General features: G+C 44.5%; 1 protein-coding gene across 1 annotated transcript in view; it reads right to left on the reverse strand.

Moving 5' to 3' along the window:
- Positions 1-17,837, reverse strand: part of MRPL23 (mitochondrial ribosomal protein L23) — a 35,100-nt gene that overhangs the window by 10,529 nt on the left and 6,734 nt on the right. Inside the window, exons 3-4 of the mRNA XM_015425759.1 lie at positions 17,702-17,784; positions 6,108-6,181 (exon numbers count right to left, since the gene is read on the reverse strand). Coding sequence (XP_015281245.1) covers positions 6,108-6,181; positions 17,702-17,784 — 157 coding nt within the window. The remainder of the gene's footprint in view (positions 1-6,107; positions 6,182-17,701; positions 17,785-17,837) is intronic.

The following is a 17,837-nucleotide window of genomic DNA, read 5'->3' on the forward strand; positions in this document are numbered from 1 at the left end:
ATTCTCACCCGCAAAGTTCTGAGTTATAGGATGTCTAACATCAGCCTTTTCATCTTCCAACCCTGGGATACAATGATTAATGTGTGCATATTAGATTGCATAAGTTGGCCTGGGAAATGGAAGCTGATGACTTCCAGAGGAGGGAAATGTAACTCCTGCTTTCAAGTCAAAACAATTTCTCCCAGATAGGTAAGGAAGCCAGCAAGTGGAGACAAAACAAAGAGTAAGGGTGCCCCCTACTGACTCTTTCAGGGGGCTACCACAAATGCCTTCCAAAACAAAGAGCCTCTCTCACAGTATTATCTGGAAGCAACAAACATAATCGTTTGAGCCTTAAGTTCGTGTCAAAGGATGAACCAGAGGCTGGAGCGAGGTAAAAGCAAGTCAAAGAACATCTGCCTAATTCAGGAGTTCTTTCTTGTCTATTTCACACTGGGATAACTTCCAGCACCAAAGATAACACAACAAGTCCAGGCAGCAGGCAGAACTTTGTGCTAGGACACCACCCTGCGCTCACCTATTGAAATCAGAGTAATCACCTCCAGTGTTCCCTCTAAACTGAGTTAGTGCCCTTCACTACCCAAAGGTGTCTCAGAGCAGCTTACAAACTCCTTTCCCTTCCCCTCCCCACAACAAACACCCTGTGAGGTAGGTGGGGCTGAGAGAGCTCTTGGCAGAAACTGCTCTTTTTCAAGAACAGCTCTTATCAGAACTACAGTTTGCCCAAGGTCATCCAGCAGGTGCAAGTGGAGCAGTGGGGAATCAAACCCGGTTCTCCCAGATTAGAGTCCGCGCACTTAACCACGACACCAAAAGGGCCACTGTGCTGGTTTCAGAAGTGGTTGATTGGAGGTGATCGATGTTCCCTCTAAGCTGTGGAGCCCTGTGGGCAAAAATTCTACTTTGGGAGCTACTGGTATTAAAGGTTGTGAGCGAGCGAGTTGGCCACTGCATAAATTAGTTTGCTCTGGAGCCATCCTTCCTCAGCAAAGACTAAAATGTGCGAGCTGGAGGCTAAAAAACTGTGAGCTAGGTCACACTAACTCAGCTTAGAGGGAACACTGATTTGGAGGCACAGGGAAGTACCAAGACTTCCAAGCATTTCCAAAGGATGGAACAACATCAGAGGGGAGACCATGTCCTTGCCTCAGGCTGCATGTAGAGCCAAGACCAACGGCGTCACAACTTTTGGCTGACCGCAATCAGCATTCTCCTTAGGAAAAAAAATGTAAAAGGACAAAATAGCTAAAGTTACTATCAGTACAATCAAACGATTCCAACTTCTAGCTCCTGTTTAAAAGGCCTGTCCTTCAGCTTTTTGCCAAACAAGTAAGAGCCTTGCAGTGACATTTAAGAGAAGCGGCTCACGACTTGCAGAGCTCTTGTGCCCAAAAGACCAAGGGGGGGGGGGGGGGGCAGTCTGCAAGGTTGGTGGTGTTGCTTTGCACACCACCTTCCTTGCTTGGGAAGGGGGAGAGAAAGTCAACTCTACCCAACTCTACCCTGGCCTGACCTGCTACATCCCTGGACTTCTGGTTGCACCATCAATTTACACAGGGCAGGGCCTGTATAAATGTTGTTCCTATTGGTCTTTTGCGGTTTTTGTGTGGCACTGTGGCATGCTTGCACTGCCACAGTGCCACTTGTTCTGAAGTGTGCCACTTGTTCTCCTGGCAAACAAGCACCTCCCAAGACAGTTCACTTTCCCTGAGATTCTCTGGGAGAGTCTGACTGCTGGGTGCTGCCTACTTGCTTGCCTTAAGTGCTGCTGGCTGGGTTTCCCCATTGGAAACAATGGAGGTAATGGGGGTAACCAGTTTGGGTGCCCATAGAATTGAGTCCACTAGTCTAATTGCTTTGGTACATGGGGGTTTATGTGGGGAGAGTCTCCTGAAGCTACCCTGAAAATTTGGAGTCACTCCCTCAAACCCCCTCCCCTCCAGCCCCCAGAATATACTGTATGTTTTCACCATTGACTTCAATGGCCTATAAGATATAATGGGGCTGAAATTGACATTCGGATGGCGGAAACACTTCCCAATGGCTCCTACTGACAAAACTGACATGCGGGAGTCTCACTGGCAGCCGAAATTGATTCTGCCTGATTTGGCGGAATCCGAATCAGCTGAATTTTTTTTTTTTGCACACCCCTAAACAGGAGACTTATAATTAGGAGTACTCAAATACTTTGGCCACCAAATGAGAAGGGAGCACTCACTGGAGAAGACCCTGATGCTGGGAAAGATTGAAGGTCAAAGAAGAAGAGGACGGCAAAGGATGAGATGGCTGGACAGTGTTATCGATGCAACGGACATGAAATTAAGCAAACTCCGGAGCACGACGGAAGAAAGGAGGGCCTGGCGTGATGTGGTCCATGGGGTTGCGAAGAGTTGGACTCGACTGTGCGACTGAACAACAACAACAACAACTTCCTGGATACCTATAACCTTTTACTAGCTTAAACTGGTTGGCCAACTGTGGCTGTTCCTGGAGAAAGACGACCGGGGGCCACCATCTCACATACTGTGGTAATATCCAGGATGGACTACAATAACATGTTCCATGTGCCTTTGAAAGAAGTTCAGGAATTTCAACTGGTGCAAAAACACTGAGGCCAGGACATAAAAAAAAACTCTCACCACCCCCCCCCCCCCCCGGCCACTTAATAAACCCTAGAAAATTTGCCAATAATAGTTCATAAGGTATAATGGAACTGAATATATTCAGTATTACGAAATATTTCCCAAACCTGAATGCAATACTGATACTGGTATTCGGGAATATTCGGCAATACCGAATATATTTGGCTCCATTATACCCGAATCTGGAAAAAAAATATTTTTTTTTCCCTTGCACACCCCTAGTTTTAACACTGAAAGCCCTAAATGGTTTGGGTTTAAAGAACCTGAAGGGGTTTTATTCATCTATATGACCCAGCTCAAGATCCAAGGTCAGCAGTTGAGGCCTTGGTAAAAGAACCGTGTAATTGTGAGGTTAGGTTAGCAGAGACCCATGAAAGATTTCTCTGCTGTTGTCCCTTCCCCTAGATGTGTGGTTGGCACCATTTTTATTGACCTTCTGAAGGAAAAAGAAAGCACCTTTATTCCCTCGAGCCACTGAATGCTGATCTTTTATCTGCCATTCTATTTTAGACAATGATTGCCACTGTTTTACCTCCATGTATCACAGCTTTGTACGGCTTTCGTGCCTAAATGTTAATTGTTACTAAACCTGAATGTAGGTTGCTTTGTGGGAGTTCAACTGCATTTTTTAAAAGGGGTATAAATCTTGAGAATAAACGATTAAACAATTCTAGAACCCTTCCCAGTGAGCCCTCATACTGTGGAATCTCCTATTGTAACAGCCAAGTCAGTCAAACCTTTGGATACTTAAATTCGGTGACTGGAGCTGTGAACAGGCAAGACAGATCTTTCTACAAACCAGAAAAGGGTGGCTTAAAAACCCCAAAATGATAAAGGTTTGGGTGGCTTAAAAACCCCAAAATGATAATAGGAGTGCTTGTAGCTGTAAGCAATGGATTCCCTCAGTGAGCGAACTACAGTATTCCAATATCTGTTTCTGTGAATAAAAAGGCAGGGAGAAGAGGCAGGGCCCTTTCCAGGGTTAATTTTTGCCTTTGAGGGAGGACTCAACTAAAGTTACCAACTCCAGATTGGGAAATTCTTGGAGATTCTGGGGTAGAGGCCTCAGACAAATATAATGCCATAAAGGTTACCCTCCAAAGCAGTCATCTTCTCCAAAGGGACAGATCTCTGTCATCTGGAAATCAGTTGTAATTCTGAGAGATCTCCAGGTTCCGCCTGGAGGCTGGCAACCCCAGGCCTGGAAGCCACCTCTCGATGACGTGATATCACCTGACGTATATGACTCAACTAGGCCTGGCTGCTTGCTACTGTTCAATAGCAGCCACTCTATGAAAGCCAGTGTTGTGTAGTGGTTAGAGCTTCAGAGAAGGGACTGTGAGACTCAAATTCAAATCCCCATTTTGCTGTGGTAGATCACTCAGTGATTTTGGAACAGTCGCATACTTTCAGCCTAATTTACCACCAATGCTCCCCCTAAGCTGTGGAGTCTTGTGAGCAAACATTCTATTTTGAGAGCTACTGGCCTTAAAGTTGTGAGCGAGCAATTTGGCTACTGCATAAATTAGTTTGCTCTGGAGCCCTCCTCCCTGAGCTGAGACAAAAAAATGTGCGAGCTTGAGGCTACAAAACTGTGAGCTAGCTCACACTAGCTCAGGTTAGAGGGAACACTGTTTACCACACAGGGCGGCTGTGCTGATAAAAAGAAGGGGAGGACAATAAGAACATAAGAACATAAGAGATGCCAATGTTGGATCAGGCCAAAGGCCCATCCAGTCCAACACTCTGTGTCACACAGTGGCCAAAAATACCAGGTGCCATCAGGAGGTCCACCAGTGGGGCCAGGACACTAGAAGCCATCCCCCTGTTGCCCCCCCCCCCCCCAAGCACCAAGATGACAGAGCATCACTTGCCCCAGAGTCCCTATCTATACCTTGTGGCTAATAGCCACTGATGGACCTCTGCTCCATATGCTTATCTAATTCCCTTTTGAAGCCGTCCATGCTTGCAGCCGCCACCACTTCCTGTGGCAGTGAATTCCAAGTGTTAATCACTCTTTGGGTGAAGAAGTACTTCCTTTTATCTGTTCTAACCCGACCGCTCAGCAATTTCATGGAGTGCCCACGAGTTCTTGTATTGTGAGAAAGGGAGAAAAGTACCTCTTTCTCTACCTGCTCTTTCCCATGCATAATCTTATAAACCTCAATCATGTCACCCCTCAGTCGTCGTTTCTCCAAGCTAAAGAGCCCTAAGCTGCTTAATGTAAGCTGCTTTAGTTCCCACTGTAGAAAAGGCTGTGGTATAAACGAAGTAAATAAATAATAAATATAGCTGAAAATGGGAGGCAGATAAAAGTGAATGAATGTCTGAGGACAGAATGAGGCAGGGACAGGGGAGAGGATATGGAGGTTGCCAGGAGGAGGGAAAGAGGAAACAGGATGGGGAGGGGGGTACAAAGGAAAGTGAGACACCCCCCACAAATCTTTGTGGATTCCCGCCAATGCAAGTGGGCCTCGCCCAGGTGCCAGCACCGGACAACTGGACCACAGTTTTCCTAAGCAGAGGCTGCTGGGGGGACAGATTAAGACAGTGGGGCAGATAAAGGCATGCTGGCTGTTGGGTGGGAAGGAGACAGGACTGCCAACTCCAGGTTACAAAATCCCTAGAGATTTTTTGGGGGGTGGAGCCTGGGGAGGGTGGGATTTGAAGAGGGGAGGGACCTCAGAGGAGTATTATGCTATAGCACTCTAAAGCACCTATTTCCTCTGGCAGAACTAGGTCTGCTGACCTCCCAGTCTCCCAGAGTGGGGGCTGAAGATCACCCAGAATTACAACTCCAGATGACGGAGATCATCTCCTATGGAGAAAATGGCTGCTTTGGGGATGGATTCTGTGGCATTATGCCCCGCTGGGGTCACGTCCCTCCCCACATCTCACCTTCCCAAGGCTCCCCACACACCCCAATTTCCAGGGATTTTCCAACATGGAGCTGGCAGCCCTAAGGGGAACTGATTTCTGTAGCCGGGAGATTCATCGTGATTCCAAGAGATCTCCAGGTTGGCAACCTAGAAGGAGAGAAGGAAGGAAGAGAAGGGCAGAGGCTAGGGGAAGGGGGCTTCCGGGAAAGGGGAAATTGTGGGGAAGGGGGAAATTAGATGCCTCCCATAAATCCTTGTGGATTCCCTCTTGTGTATATGGTAATACAGAAAAGGCATCTCCCCACATAAAAAGACACACTCACAGAGAAGTACTGGTAGCTAGCCAATCGTTTTTAGCACATACAGTTACTGGGAATGCTTGTGTCCTGTTATCTCACCTGCTGCAAAACACCCACATCAAGACAGCTCTACAAATCTACATGGTGGCTTCCCCTCAGTACCATGTGGAGAATAAGCCTCATCCCTGGCAAAATTGCAGTATCTGGCTAAATGACTATCACTGGTTAAATCAATATTCAGCGCAATACCCTTCCCTTCCTGGCTTCAAACAAACACATTTACTCACCAGCTGTACATATGCAACCTTGTAATCTGGCTTCTTAATAGGTCTGTTTCTGTGGTCCCTCTGCTTCCGGGAACCTGTGAAGTAAACAAACTTTTCCCATGAGCAAAAAATTTCCCTCTTTCAATATATCATCTTTCACAGATATATAGACTTAACACAGGGCTTTTTTTTGTAGAAAAAGCCCAGCAGGAACTCATTAGCATAACAGGCCACACCCAACAGCAGAAACCCATTTGCATATTAGGCCACATCCCTGACAGTGAAGCTCATTAGCATATTAAGCCACGCCCCATGCCTTCCCTTGGCTTGCCCGGGTGCCCCACAGCTGCAGGGATTCCAGGCAAGCCGGCCCTTGGACAGGCCGGGGAAGGCACGGGGAGGCATTTATTCCCCCCCCAACCCTCCCGCCCCCCCCCCCGGCCCGCCTCAGAGTGGCGGGGGGGTCACTCTTCAGGCCTTCCCTCTGTAGCCACGCACACAGAGGTTTTGGGTGTAGTGGGCATGGCCAACTCTGAAGCCAGCCGGAACTCCGTTCCTGTGCGTTCCTGCCCAAAAATAGCCCCCGACTTACATATGGTTTTTAATTAGTTTTGATGGGGAGGGGAAGAGGTCAGTTTGGCCATTACAGAAGAAATATTTGCATGTTGCCTAAAAATGGCCTTATGACTACCTGCCCCACGCCCTACTGGATGTACAGCCAGACCCTTGCCTTGGAGCAAACACAATTACAACTGCTATGTTAATCACGTCATAATTTTACTGCTGTTTTCCTACATTCAAAGCTGTATTTTATTGCACCCACCAGGTGTATCAATGCAGATATAAAAATTCTATAAATCATCTGTACATACAAGAATTCTACTGTAAAGCTAAACTTTTACTCAACACTGAGAAACACGCCTGACTCTGGTCAGGCCTGATTCTAAAATAGGCATGCACTTACGAAACCCTAGGCATCTCATTAACTTTCCTATACCAGATCATTTAACTCCTAGCTAGAAGCACACCACAATAACACTGTAAGTTTGTTCTCAATGTAGTACACAATACTATTACAGAGTCTCTGCTTCCATTCTAAGCTTTTTATTAAAGCAAAACTATTAGAATCTTAATACAGACTAAATCCACAAAGCATTATGCCATCTCTCTATCATTGTTACAAAGATAATTTTAAAGAAGAGTGATCACATGAGTCCATAAAAAGTTCTTACCCCCAAAGTAAGCAGGTCAGAGGCAAGGAGCCCCTTCTGAGAAGAAGTTCATGATCAACACAAACTTCCCATATTTACAGGATTTTAAAGTAATTTCCTAACAGCAGTTAACTGTTCCACTTGATAAGGGTGCGCATTCTTGGCTAACTCATTGCTTTATTACTTCAAACACCGTACAAGATTATCTATGCTTAAAATAACATTTTCAGGAGATATAAAAATGTTAGTTCATTCTTGCTACTTTTTATCTTAACAATGTAATCCTTATTTTAAAATAAGGATTACAAGTTTCTTACGCACAGGAATATCTTTTGGGCCCCCAACCAGTACTCCCATCCTTGAATCACATCTTCAACTTCTGTGAAAGGTGGACATTCTTGCAATTCTCAGCCACTTCTGCACCTGGGTCTCTGCAAACTAGATCTATTGATAATAGGTTAGGTCAGAGGTGTCAAGCTCATTTGTTACGAAGGCTGGATCAGACACAAATGCCACTTTGTTAAGCCAGGCCTTTGTGTGCCATAAAATGTAACACCAGGTAAAGGTTTCCCTTCCTCGAAAGCCAGTCGAATCCGACTCTAGGGTTACGGCGCTCACCTCAGTTTCCAAGCCAAAGAGCCAGCGCTGTCCGAAGACGTTTCCATGGTCATGTGGCTGGCATGACTAAACGCCAAGGCGCACGGAACACTGTTACCTTCCCACCCAAGCGGCACCTATTTATCTACTTGCAATTTCTGGCTTTTGAACTGCTAGGTTCCAGAGATATAGACTTTATAAAGGTGTTTTCAGATGCCTCTGTCTGAGGTGTTGGAGCAGATGTGAATCTGAAATCAATTTGCCCTCCCATATATATGACAGATGGGCTCACATTCTAGCTATACCTGAAGAAGTGAGCAGTGACTCACGAAAACTCACCCCCTGCCACAAATTTTGTTAGTCATTAAGGTGCTACAGGACTCTTGCTCTTTTCCACTAATAACAATCTCTCCAAGCAAAATAATGCGTCCATTTCAGACTGGGCAAAATCCACTCAGTGCTAGTGATAAGAATGAAAGAGTTTTAAAAAGCAAAGGGGTGGGGTTATTGTGAAGGAAAGCAGCCAGCGAGGTGGGCAAGAAGAGAGGAAGATGTGTTGAACTGGAACATATGGTACACGAAATGTATTTTTAAATGCCTAGCCATTTACTTCCAGTCATTAAACATTGGAATCCGATCCAAGTGTTATCATTCCTAATCAGGGTCTTTTTGAAAGGAAAATTTATTTATTTCTTTGATTTATATCCCGCCCTCCCTGCAGGGGTATAATAAACAAATCCCAGATTGACACAGAGAAATCACATCTTAAAAAAAAAATCTTTCTGGAATAAGCCAAAATAATTTCCTTTTAATTCTCCTTTCCCCTTACCCCAAGGCATCTCTTTCCCTCCCTTTCTTTCAACCTGGGTGTACGTGTCCAGACTACCCACACCAATCAGGTCTCAGAATAAATAGCAGAGCAGGGCGATCTCAATGGAAACTCTGCTTGTCAGAAGAATCCCCCCCCCCCTCACATGAAACTGCCTTATAATGAATCAGATCCCTGGTCCATCAAAGTCAGACTGGCAGTGACTCTTATCAGACTGGCAGCCAGTGTTCCCTCTAAGATGAGTTAGTGTGAGCTAGCTCACAGATTTTTTAGCCTCCGGCTCACACATTTCTTTCTTCGCTCAGGAAGGAGGGCTCCAGAGCAAACTGTTTTATGCAGGAGCCAAACTGCTGGCTCACAACTTTGATGCCAGCAGCTCACAAGGTAGAATTCTTGCTCACAAGACTCCACAGCTTAGAGGGAGCATTGTCCAGGCAGCACCTGTCCAAGGTCTGAGGCAGAGGTCCTTTCCCATCACCTGCCACCTGACCCTTTTAACTGGAGACACCGAGGCCTGAACCAGGAACCCTTTGCATACCAAACAGACGCTCTGCCACTGAGCCGCAGATACAAATGGGGTGACAAGTCTAATCAAGCCCGACCAAAGAGCAGTGGCAGGAGGAGAGAGAGAGAAAATCCCAACCACACAGACAAGTTAAAATACCCTCTGCAAAGAAGAGCAAGCGGGGTTCCTCGGGAGCAGAGCTCACCTCGCCTTCCCCTCCCAAGATCCTCCACTGCCAGCTGCAGATTACAAGAGGCGGGGCTGTCTTCCTGCCCCACGAAGGAGGCAGCAACGAGAGGTCTCGATCAGTGTTCCCTCTAAGCTGAGTTAGTGTGAGCTAGCTCACCGTTTTTTAGCCTCCGGCTCACACATTTTTACCTTAGCTCAGGAAGGGACGGCTCCAGAGCAGACTAATTTATGCAGTAGCCAAATTGCTCGCTCACAACTTTAATGCCAGTAGCTCACAAAGTAGAATTTTTGCTCACAAGACTCCACAGCTTAGAGGGAACACTGGTCTCGTCAGTGTTCCCTCTAAGCTGAGTTAGTGTGAGCTAGCTCACCGTTTGTTAGCCTCCGGCTCACACATTTTTACCTTAGCTCAGGAAGGGACGGCTCCAGAGCAGACTAATTTATGCAGTAGCCAAATTGCTCGCTCACAACTTTAATGCCAGTAGCTCACAAAGTAGAATTTTTGCTCACAAGACTCCACAGCTTAGAGGAGTGAGCTAGCTCACAGTTGTTTAGCCTCTGGCTCACACATTTTTGCCATAGCTCAGGAAGGAGGGCTCCAGAGCAAACTAATTTATGGAGTACCCAAATTGCTCGCTCACAACTTTAATGCCAGTAGCTCACAAAGTAGAATTTTTGCTCACAAGACTCCACAGCTTACAGGGAACATTGGTCTCGATGCTGATTTAGTAAAAGGGGAGGGGGGGAGGGGGGGGGGGGGGGAGGGAGGGAGGGAGGGGAACAGTGCCCATTAAACCCACCCAGTCACTGCCGTCCCCTCCCGTGAGCAGGGCCAACTGCGCGCCCTTTCATGCTGCGTTGCTAAATGGGAGAACATTGTGAGGCTTCATCCAGGGAGGGAGCTGAGCCCATGGGAATGTCAATGTTTGTTGCCTTATGAGGCCCCTATTACGCCTCTATGAACTCATAAGCTATGAAAACCTGATCTGTGCTAGTTATGTGCTAGATCTAATGGGTGGAAATTACAAGGGAGTCGCTACCGGCTAAATATCAGGAGAAACTTCCTAGCTGTAAGAGTGGTTGAGCAGTGGAACAGTCTGCCTCGGGAGGTGGTGGATGCTCCTTCACTGGACGTTTTCAAGCGGAAGCTGGACGACCATCTTTCAGGTATGTTGTAGGGCTGTCTTTCGGCTATGTTCCTGCAGAGTGCAGGGGGTTGGACTAGATGACCTGTAATGTCCCTTCCAACTGTTAACATTCTATGATTCTATGAGGCAGGTGGGGCTGAGAAAGCTCTTTCAAGAACTGCTCTTTTTCAAGGACAGCCCTTATCAGAACTACGGCTTGCCCAAGGTCATCCAGCCAGGTGCAAGCGGAGGAGTGGGGAATCAAACCCGGTTCTCCCAGATTAGAGTCCACGCACTTAACCACGACACCAAACTGGCTCACGCTGAGACTTATTGCTCAAAACCAAGCAATGCTTGTTTGCTATCCAAAAGTAAGTGAGGCTGCTTAGGCGTTTCTTGGCAATGGTGGTTTGGGTCCTGCTCAGCGTTTCCACGTGCAGGAGGACTTCTGCCTGGCAGATCACAACTTTCTCACTTCCCCCGTCTGGTTGCAGCCCCAACGCCTCCTTCCTTCCAATCTCAGTCAGTTGTAGCAAAGAATAAAGGAAGAAGAGGAGGAGGAGAGAGGAGACCTCAGCCAATAGAGGGAAGGAGGCTTGGCTTTGTCTTTCTCCCCATGCGATTGAGAGAGACATGTGAAAGCAAGCCACTCAGCGGCCCCCAAGGACGAGACTAGAGAGCCAGGTGCTCATGGGCCAGGTACAAGCCCTACAGGGGCTGGTTCCAGCCCACAGGCTGTATGTTTGATACCCCTGGGTTGTTGCTGTTCAGTCGCATAGTCGAGTCCGACTCTTCGCGACCCCATGGACCACATCACGCCAGGCCCTCCTGTCTTCCGTCGTGCTCCGGAGTTTCCTTAATTTCATGTCCGTTGCCTCGATAACACTGTCCAGCCATCTCATCCTTTGCCGTCCTCTTCTTCTTTGAACTTCAGTCTTTCCCAGCATCAGGGTCTTCTCCAGTGAATGCTCCCTTCTCATTTGGTGGCCAAAGTATTTGAGCTTCAGCTTCAGTATCTGGCCTTCCAGGGAACAGTCAGGGTTGATTTCTTTTAGGATTGATTGATTTGATCTCCTTGCAGTCCAGGGGACTCCTGGGTTAGATGGCTTCTAATTTACACAAGGCCATATAATTGTTGTCACTCTGTCCTCTTCTTACTGCTCTTCAATGCTATTCTATCCTGGGTCTCTAGACTCCCTTCTTGGCATGCTTCCCTGAGAGGCCAAATTTGTTCTGTTTATGGGTGCCACAACATCAGCAGTTCCCCTGTATTTCTGGCCATATCCCTGACAATGTGCTAAGCCAGCAAATTTTATTTATTTATCTACATTATTTATAGTCCGCTTTTCTCACAGGGACTCAAGGTAGATTGCATAGAACGAGTCAGTACAATCAACAAAATGGGCGTTTAATAAACAATTCATTAGGATTTTAGAAGTCTGAAACTACCAGAAAGAACCAAAATATGGTATATTAACATGTCACATTAAACAAGAATTACATAATAAGATCCTACTGCCAGTAAGCTACAGTACAGTCCCTAATCATTTATCCGAGTAAGTTTGTGAACCATTCTGTACACAGCAATCCTATTATTTGAATAGAAAAGCCCTCTTGAATAATCCAGTTTTGCATAGTTTGCGAAAAGTCAAGAGAGTGGGCCTAAGGGTGAGCATTAGAATCTACCAGATCCAAAAACATACCCAAAAATATCTTATCAGTATTTATCAGATATATTTCGGTACCCCAAAGGTATCCAGGATTTTTCAGGAGAACCGAGAAAAATAGTTCCCGAAAAAGTGCCGGATATATTTGGGAATTACTCGAAAACCCCCAAAAAACCACTGAGTGGCTGGAGAAGATTGCTTCTACCGCACAGCTTTTTGGGGGGATTTCTTCTGCGGTCCCTTTAAACAGGGGGCATTTAAAGGGACTGCATAAGACAGCCCACAAAACAGCGGGGGGGAGCACTCTCCCTGCTGGCTCACCTGGGGCTCTTTTGGGCAGCCCCTTCAAACCAGACTGTCCCAGTGAGCCCATGAAGCAACTGAGCCCATGGGGAGACTCTCCCTGCAGGCTCAGCTGGGTCTCTTGGGCAGTCCAGTTTAAAGAGACTGCCAAAGACATACATGAATTTAGCAGCCACAATGAGCCCCATTATTTCATTAGAACTGCTCAGTTCCTACGTTATATGTGCTTCTTACATGCACAATACAACTACATGGCTTAATATTCCACAAAGAGAATAGAAGTCACGAAGTGTAAGGAGAAATCAAAGTTCAGTACATAGCTGCCAGTAACTCTCCTCAATGGATGACTCTAGGGATGGGTGAGGCAAAAGGTAACCCTATACTAAAAATTTTCTTGCACATGTCTAAGCAATTTAAGAGTACAACTTACTGCCCATTCACTTAAATAGGTCTTCCACAAGAAGAGTTCCCAATAGGCTGTTCTCAAATACAACTACAAAGAGCTTTACACACATTGACGAAGTGATGGAGGATGCTTTATCACTCCTTTCCTACTTGCAAATTCATTTCCCTCTCTTCTTTTGAATAAATAATACCCTCTTAAAGATACCTGAAGCTTCCCATCTTCTTTAATAGATATGCTTTTTTAAAAAAAAATCAATCATATCGCATTTAATCTGCATTGCTATCTTGCAAACATACCAGCAATATTTGTGTTGGTCATAAGCAACAGTTTCAAGATTTTTTTTGCAAGGAATCTGATTGCTTTTCAGTAACATGACTTTGTAACATTAAATGACAAGTCCATTTGGGAAAAGGAAAAATACCTTTAAGGACTAAATTCCTGACACAAATACAATTGAAGTCTGCCTCAAGATCTCAGGCCTTAAATACAAAACTACAAGATGATGGCAGGTTTATATCAAGAAATTCTAGAGACATCAATAGGCCGATGATAATCCAAATCTGATCTTCCCATAGAGCAGAGGATCCCAAATTTATTTGGCCTACTGCCCTTTTTCCAGAAAAAAAAAATTACTCAGCGCCCCACTGGACATCTACCTTCAAGAACTGGACAAAAATATGCAGTTTGTGGATCTGCACCTGGATCGTTCCAGCCCACCTGGATCATTCCAGCACCCCCTGGCATAGAGGATACCATTCATATAGGAACTTATTGTAAGTATAATCTTGTTTTATGTTACAGATACAACTCCCACCACTCAGTGCAAAGCAATTGCCTCTTCAAAGATAAACTGAAGGGGAAAAGGCGGGGCTGCAGCGCAGTGCGATGGTAGGCACCGGGGCTCACTCCGTGAAGCCGCCAGCCACGAACCTCCTCTAGAGAAGCATCGGGGGGTTCCCGAGCTGTACTGTACTCCCCGGGGGGGGGGTGTGCAGCGCATGGGTCTGGATCCGGGCTCCCCGTTCGGCGGCAGCACACGGGATCATCCCCAGCAAGGAGATTTGCTGGTGTGCTTGTGGCAGCCATAAGGACGAAGCTGTCGCTTCCCGATTAAAGGGACTATCGAGATTGTGCAAATATAATCTTCAAGAAAACCACCGTGACTAGAGTGAAAGCAAAAAGCACTGATCCTCGCCCCCTCTATGATGCCCCTTTTAAAGAACTCTAAAGAACTAAAAGAAGGGGAAGAACATCTCCTTCCCCCCCCCCCCTTCGCTTAGCAGATTGCAACAGACGAGAGAAGCGGCTGCGCTTACAGCTGTGGGGCAACTTTCAAGAGACTTTTCAACTTAACTGATATCACCCTTGGTTCTCAATGACGGCTTTAAAAGACAATTAAAACTCATCCCTCGAGGATATACAAATCGATCTACTGGTCTTGAATAAGCCTTTGACTGTGTTTCTTTAGACTTCATTTTAATGAAGACAACTACACATTTGGATCATAACATTCAAACCCTTGGATATATAAGTTAAAAGTTTGCATCATAAAGTTTGGTAAGGTGGATTAATGTTTCGGGACTGACACTCCTTTTCTTTCTTCTTTCAATTTCCTTCTAAAAATATATATATACACTGGAAGTTTTGCTTTTTCTTGCTTTGCCCTTTTTCTCTGTTCTTCCTTTTTCCCCCCTGACCTATCCATATAAGGCAAGAAGAGAAGAAGCTACTAAGAAATGTTCTCACAATAAGTCTGCAGCATTGTGTGTTGGTTTGTTGGCTTTTGTTTGGATTATAAGTGATAAGTCTGAGAACTTTATGTTCTTTTGAATCATTGTGTAAATATAATGTTTAAATGTGGTCTGAATTATAAATTATAATAAACTTGGGCATAAGCGATAAGTGGGTGTAAAAAATCTGTCATAGTACTGTATTGTATGGGCTATCGGCTTTAGTATAAGACCCTGTTTTTTAAAAAATGGCAGGCTCTAACAAACCTTTACCTAAACCACAGTCTTCTAGTTCACCAGGTATATCAAAATCAGTAGCGTCCGGTCTGTCACAAGCAACCATGAAGGAACTTCAGTCCATGATCCAAGATACCGTTTCTACACTGATGAAAAAAGCAGTTTCAACCACCATGAAAACTGCAATTACTGAAGCAGTGGACCCAATTAGAGATTCCATGAAAGACATGACACAACCAGTGTTCCCTCTAAGCTGAGTTAGTGTGAGCTAGCTCACAGATGTTTGGCTCACACATTTTTATCTCAGCTCAGGAAGGCTCCAGAGCAAACTAATTTATGCAGTAGCCAAATTGCTCGCTCACAACTTTCATGCCAGTAGCTCACAAAGTAGAATTTTTGCTCACGAGACTCCTCAGCCTAGAGGGAACATTGGACACAACAACCTTCTGCCACTATAGAGACTCTACAAAATCAACAGAAAGAAAATAACCAGAAAAATTGAAGAGCTCACCAGCACAACATCCAAGCTTCAGGAGAAAACAAAGGAAACAGATTCTAAACAAGCCTTACTAGAACAAGACCTCATGAGACTGGAATTAGATAAGTCAGCCTATATACTGATTTCAAAATATCCCTAAGGAAAAAGGAGAAGACACTAGAAAAAAGATGGCACACATTTTGGCAAGATTTATGACTGAAGAAACAAAGGAAGTCTTGGATGAGACTGATATTGCTTTTACGATGAACTCCTTTCATAAAATCCCATGGTTCTTCTGTCTTCAACTGAGACGCATGTACACCCATCTACACCTTTCCACCGTCTCAAGGTTGCCCCTTACTAGCTTTGAAGATCTACTGAACAGCGACTCAGTGGGATTCAGTGGCCTTATCAAAAAAAATATACCTCATACTGCTACAATATAGTTCCTCAAAGCCTCTGGAGTATCAAGAAAGCTTTGTCACGTGACTGTAATAACTGAATTCACTGACAGTCAATGGGCAGCTATCTGGCGTACCTCTCTTTCCTCTTCATCTTCGGCGCATCTACGTCTACAATCCTACAAGATCCTAGCCAGGTGGTACATTCCACCTCAAAAGATGGCACGCTTCTCTCCTTCCAACTCGCCACTATGTTGGAAAGGCTGTGGGGAAGCTGGGACATTTGCCTATTGTGTTGTACATATTAGATTCCATGTCAAAAATGAAGTCAAAATGAGGAGGAAGTTCTTGTATTTTATTGCAATGAAACACGGAAAACAGTTAGGCCAAAGGACCCATCAAAACTGACTGCTTTCTTCTCAGCATAATCAGGAAACATGCCTCAATTAATCGGAAAACAATTAGACCAAATAGTTAACCAAAAATTGACAACTTTCTTCTTTTTCTTCTTCATCTTCTTCTTGAGCCTATTCTGAACATATTCAGGAAATACACGATATTTTATACATGGACTGACATCATCAAGAAAACAATATTCAAACAGCATAATTGGTTACAAAAGACAGTGGTAATTTTGAGTAATAATCCTCTGATTGGCCAGATATAAAGAAACATATCTGTGTCAAACTAAGTGTTTACTTAACCTAACCTAAATGATAATGGGCAAGGTTTCTTCATATCAGACTAAAATCTTCTCTGACCCAGACATTGAAAGGTTTGCCCTAAGAACTACAGAATCATGAACTTTGTACCTATTGTCTGCTAACCTACAAGAGGAAAGCCTTCTATATAACAGGCCTTTCTAACATCCTAATAAAATATTACTTAAAGAATAAATGTATAAAAACCAGAGAAATATGAATATGAACAATCAAGAAGAAAAAACCTATATATAAAAATCTTTATATTCCCATTCATACTACAATTGCTGGTGGCAATGCACTCGGATACAAGAGTTCTGGGGAATGATCCTTCAGCACATCGCACAAATAACTGGATATTCAATTACTTTCACCCCTGAGACAATCCTATTGCATCTTGAGAATGATCCATTGATCCAAGAAGTCGTTGGGAACTCAACCATAGTTTAATAGCAGCTGCACAGACATTGTCAGCGAAACACTGGAGATCTCACCCGCTGCCAGTCTTGTCTGAATGGTTTTCAAAAATTTGGGAGAAATGACGAACGAGGTATTTGGCTTGCTATCTTAAAATGTATGGCTCTTTTCTATGTAACTTGTTAAAAAATAATAAACTTTGCCCAATTGGGCAAGAAAAAATAAATAAATTGGGAACACCTAGTGAGGGTAAAGATCACAGATCGCCTACTGCAATCAAACATCCACCCTAGGAAAACGATGTATGTTGAGAAATGGCTTCCCTTCATCGATTATGTTCTTCGGCAAGATCTCACCTCCCCCAAATCAGACATACCACCAAATTCTTCACCTCTAATCTGTCACTTCTCTACCTTCTTATTTCCTAATTCTTTGGGCTGGTGTAGAGTCATACCTCTTGAGTCTATGAAACCTTTCCTCTCTCCTTGAGTTTAGTCCAGAAGATGAACACACATTTAGCACTTAAGTGTTTTTCACCGTTTAATGAGTTACATTACTCTCTGTACTGATCAGTAGGACTATTTCCAAATCAAGGTTTAGTTTTGCATGTTTCATTATACTTGTGGTATTGTATTCCGTCATATTACGCACGATGCCTCTCTCTCTAACACACAATTGTATTTCATTCTGTACATTACATGAATTGTAATTTTCATGATCTCAATAAAACATGAAAAAAAGATAAACTGGAGGAAGGTTTTGATGGGAAATGGATGTTAAAGTACCTGCCAGAAGGCAGTTCAGAATTCAGACTCACCGTGCTGTATCCTGGTTCTTATGGCAGCCACAGGCACTTTGTAGATGTTTTCAAGGTAATCTTTTAATTCCAGTCGAGTCATTCTGTGCCACATATTTAGAAAAAAGATAAGACTCAGTATATATATATATATATA

Source organism: Gekko japonicus, unplaced genomic scaffold, assembly GCF_001447785.1.
Source record: "Gekko japonicus isolate JY-2015 unplaced genomic scaffold, Gekko_japonicus_V1.1 scaffold1792, whole genome shotgun sequence".
Classification (NCBI taxonomy): domain Eukaryota; kingdom Metazoa; phylum Chordata; class Lepidosauria; order Squamata; family Gekkonidae; genus Gekko; species Gekko japonicus.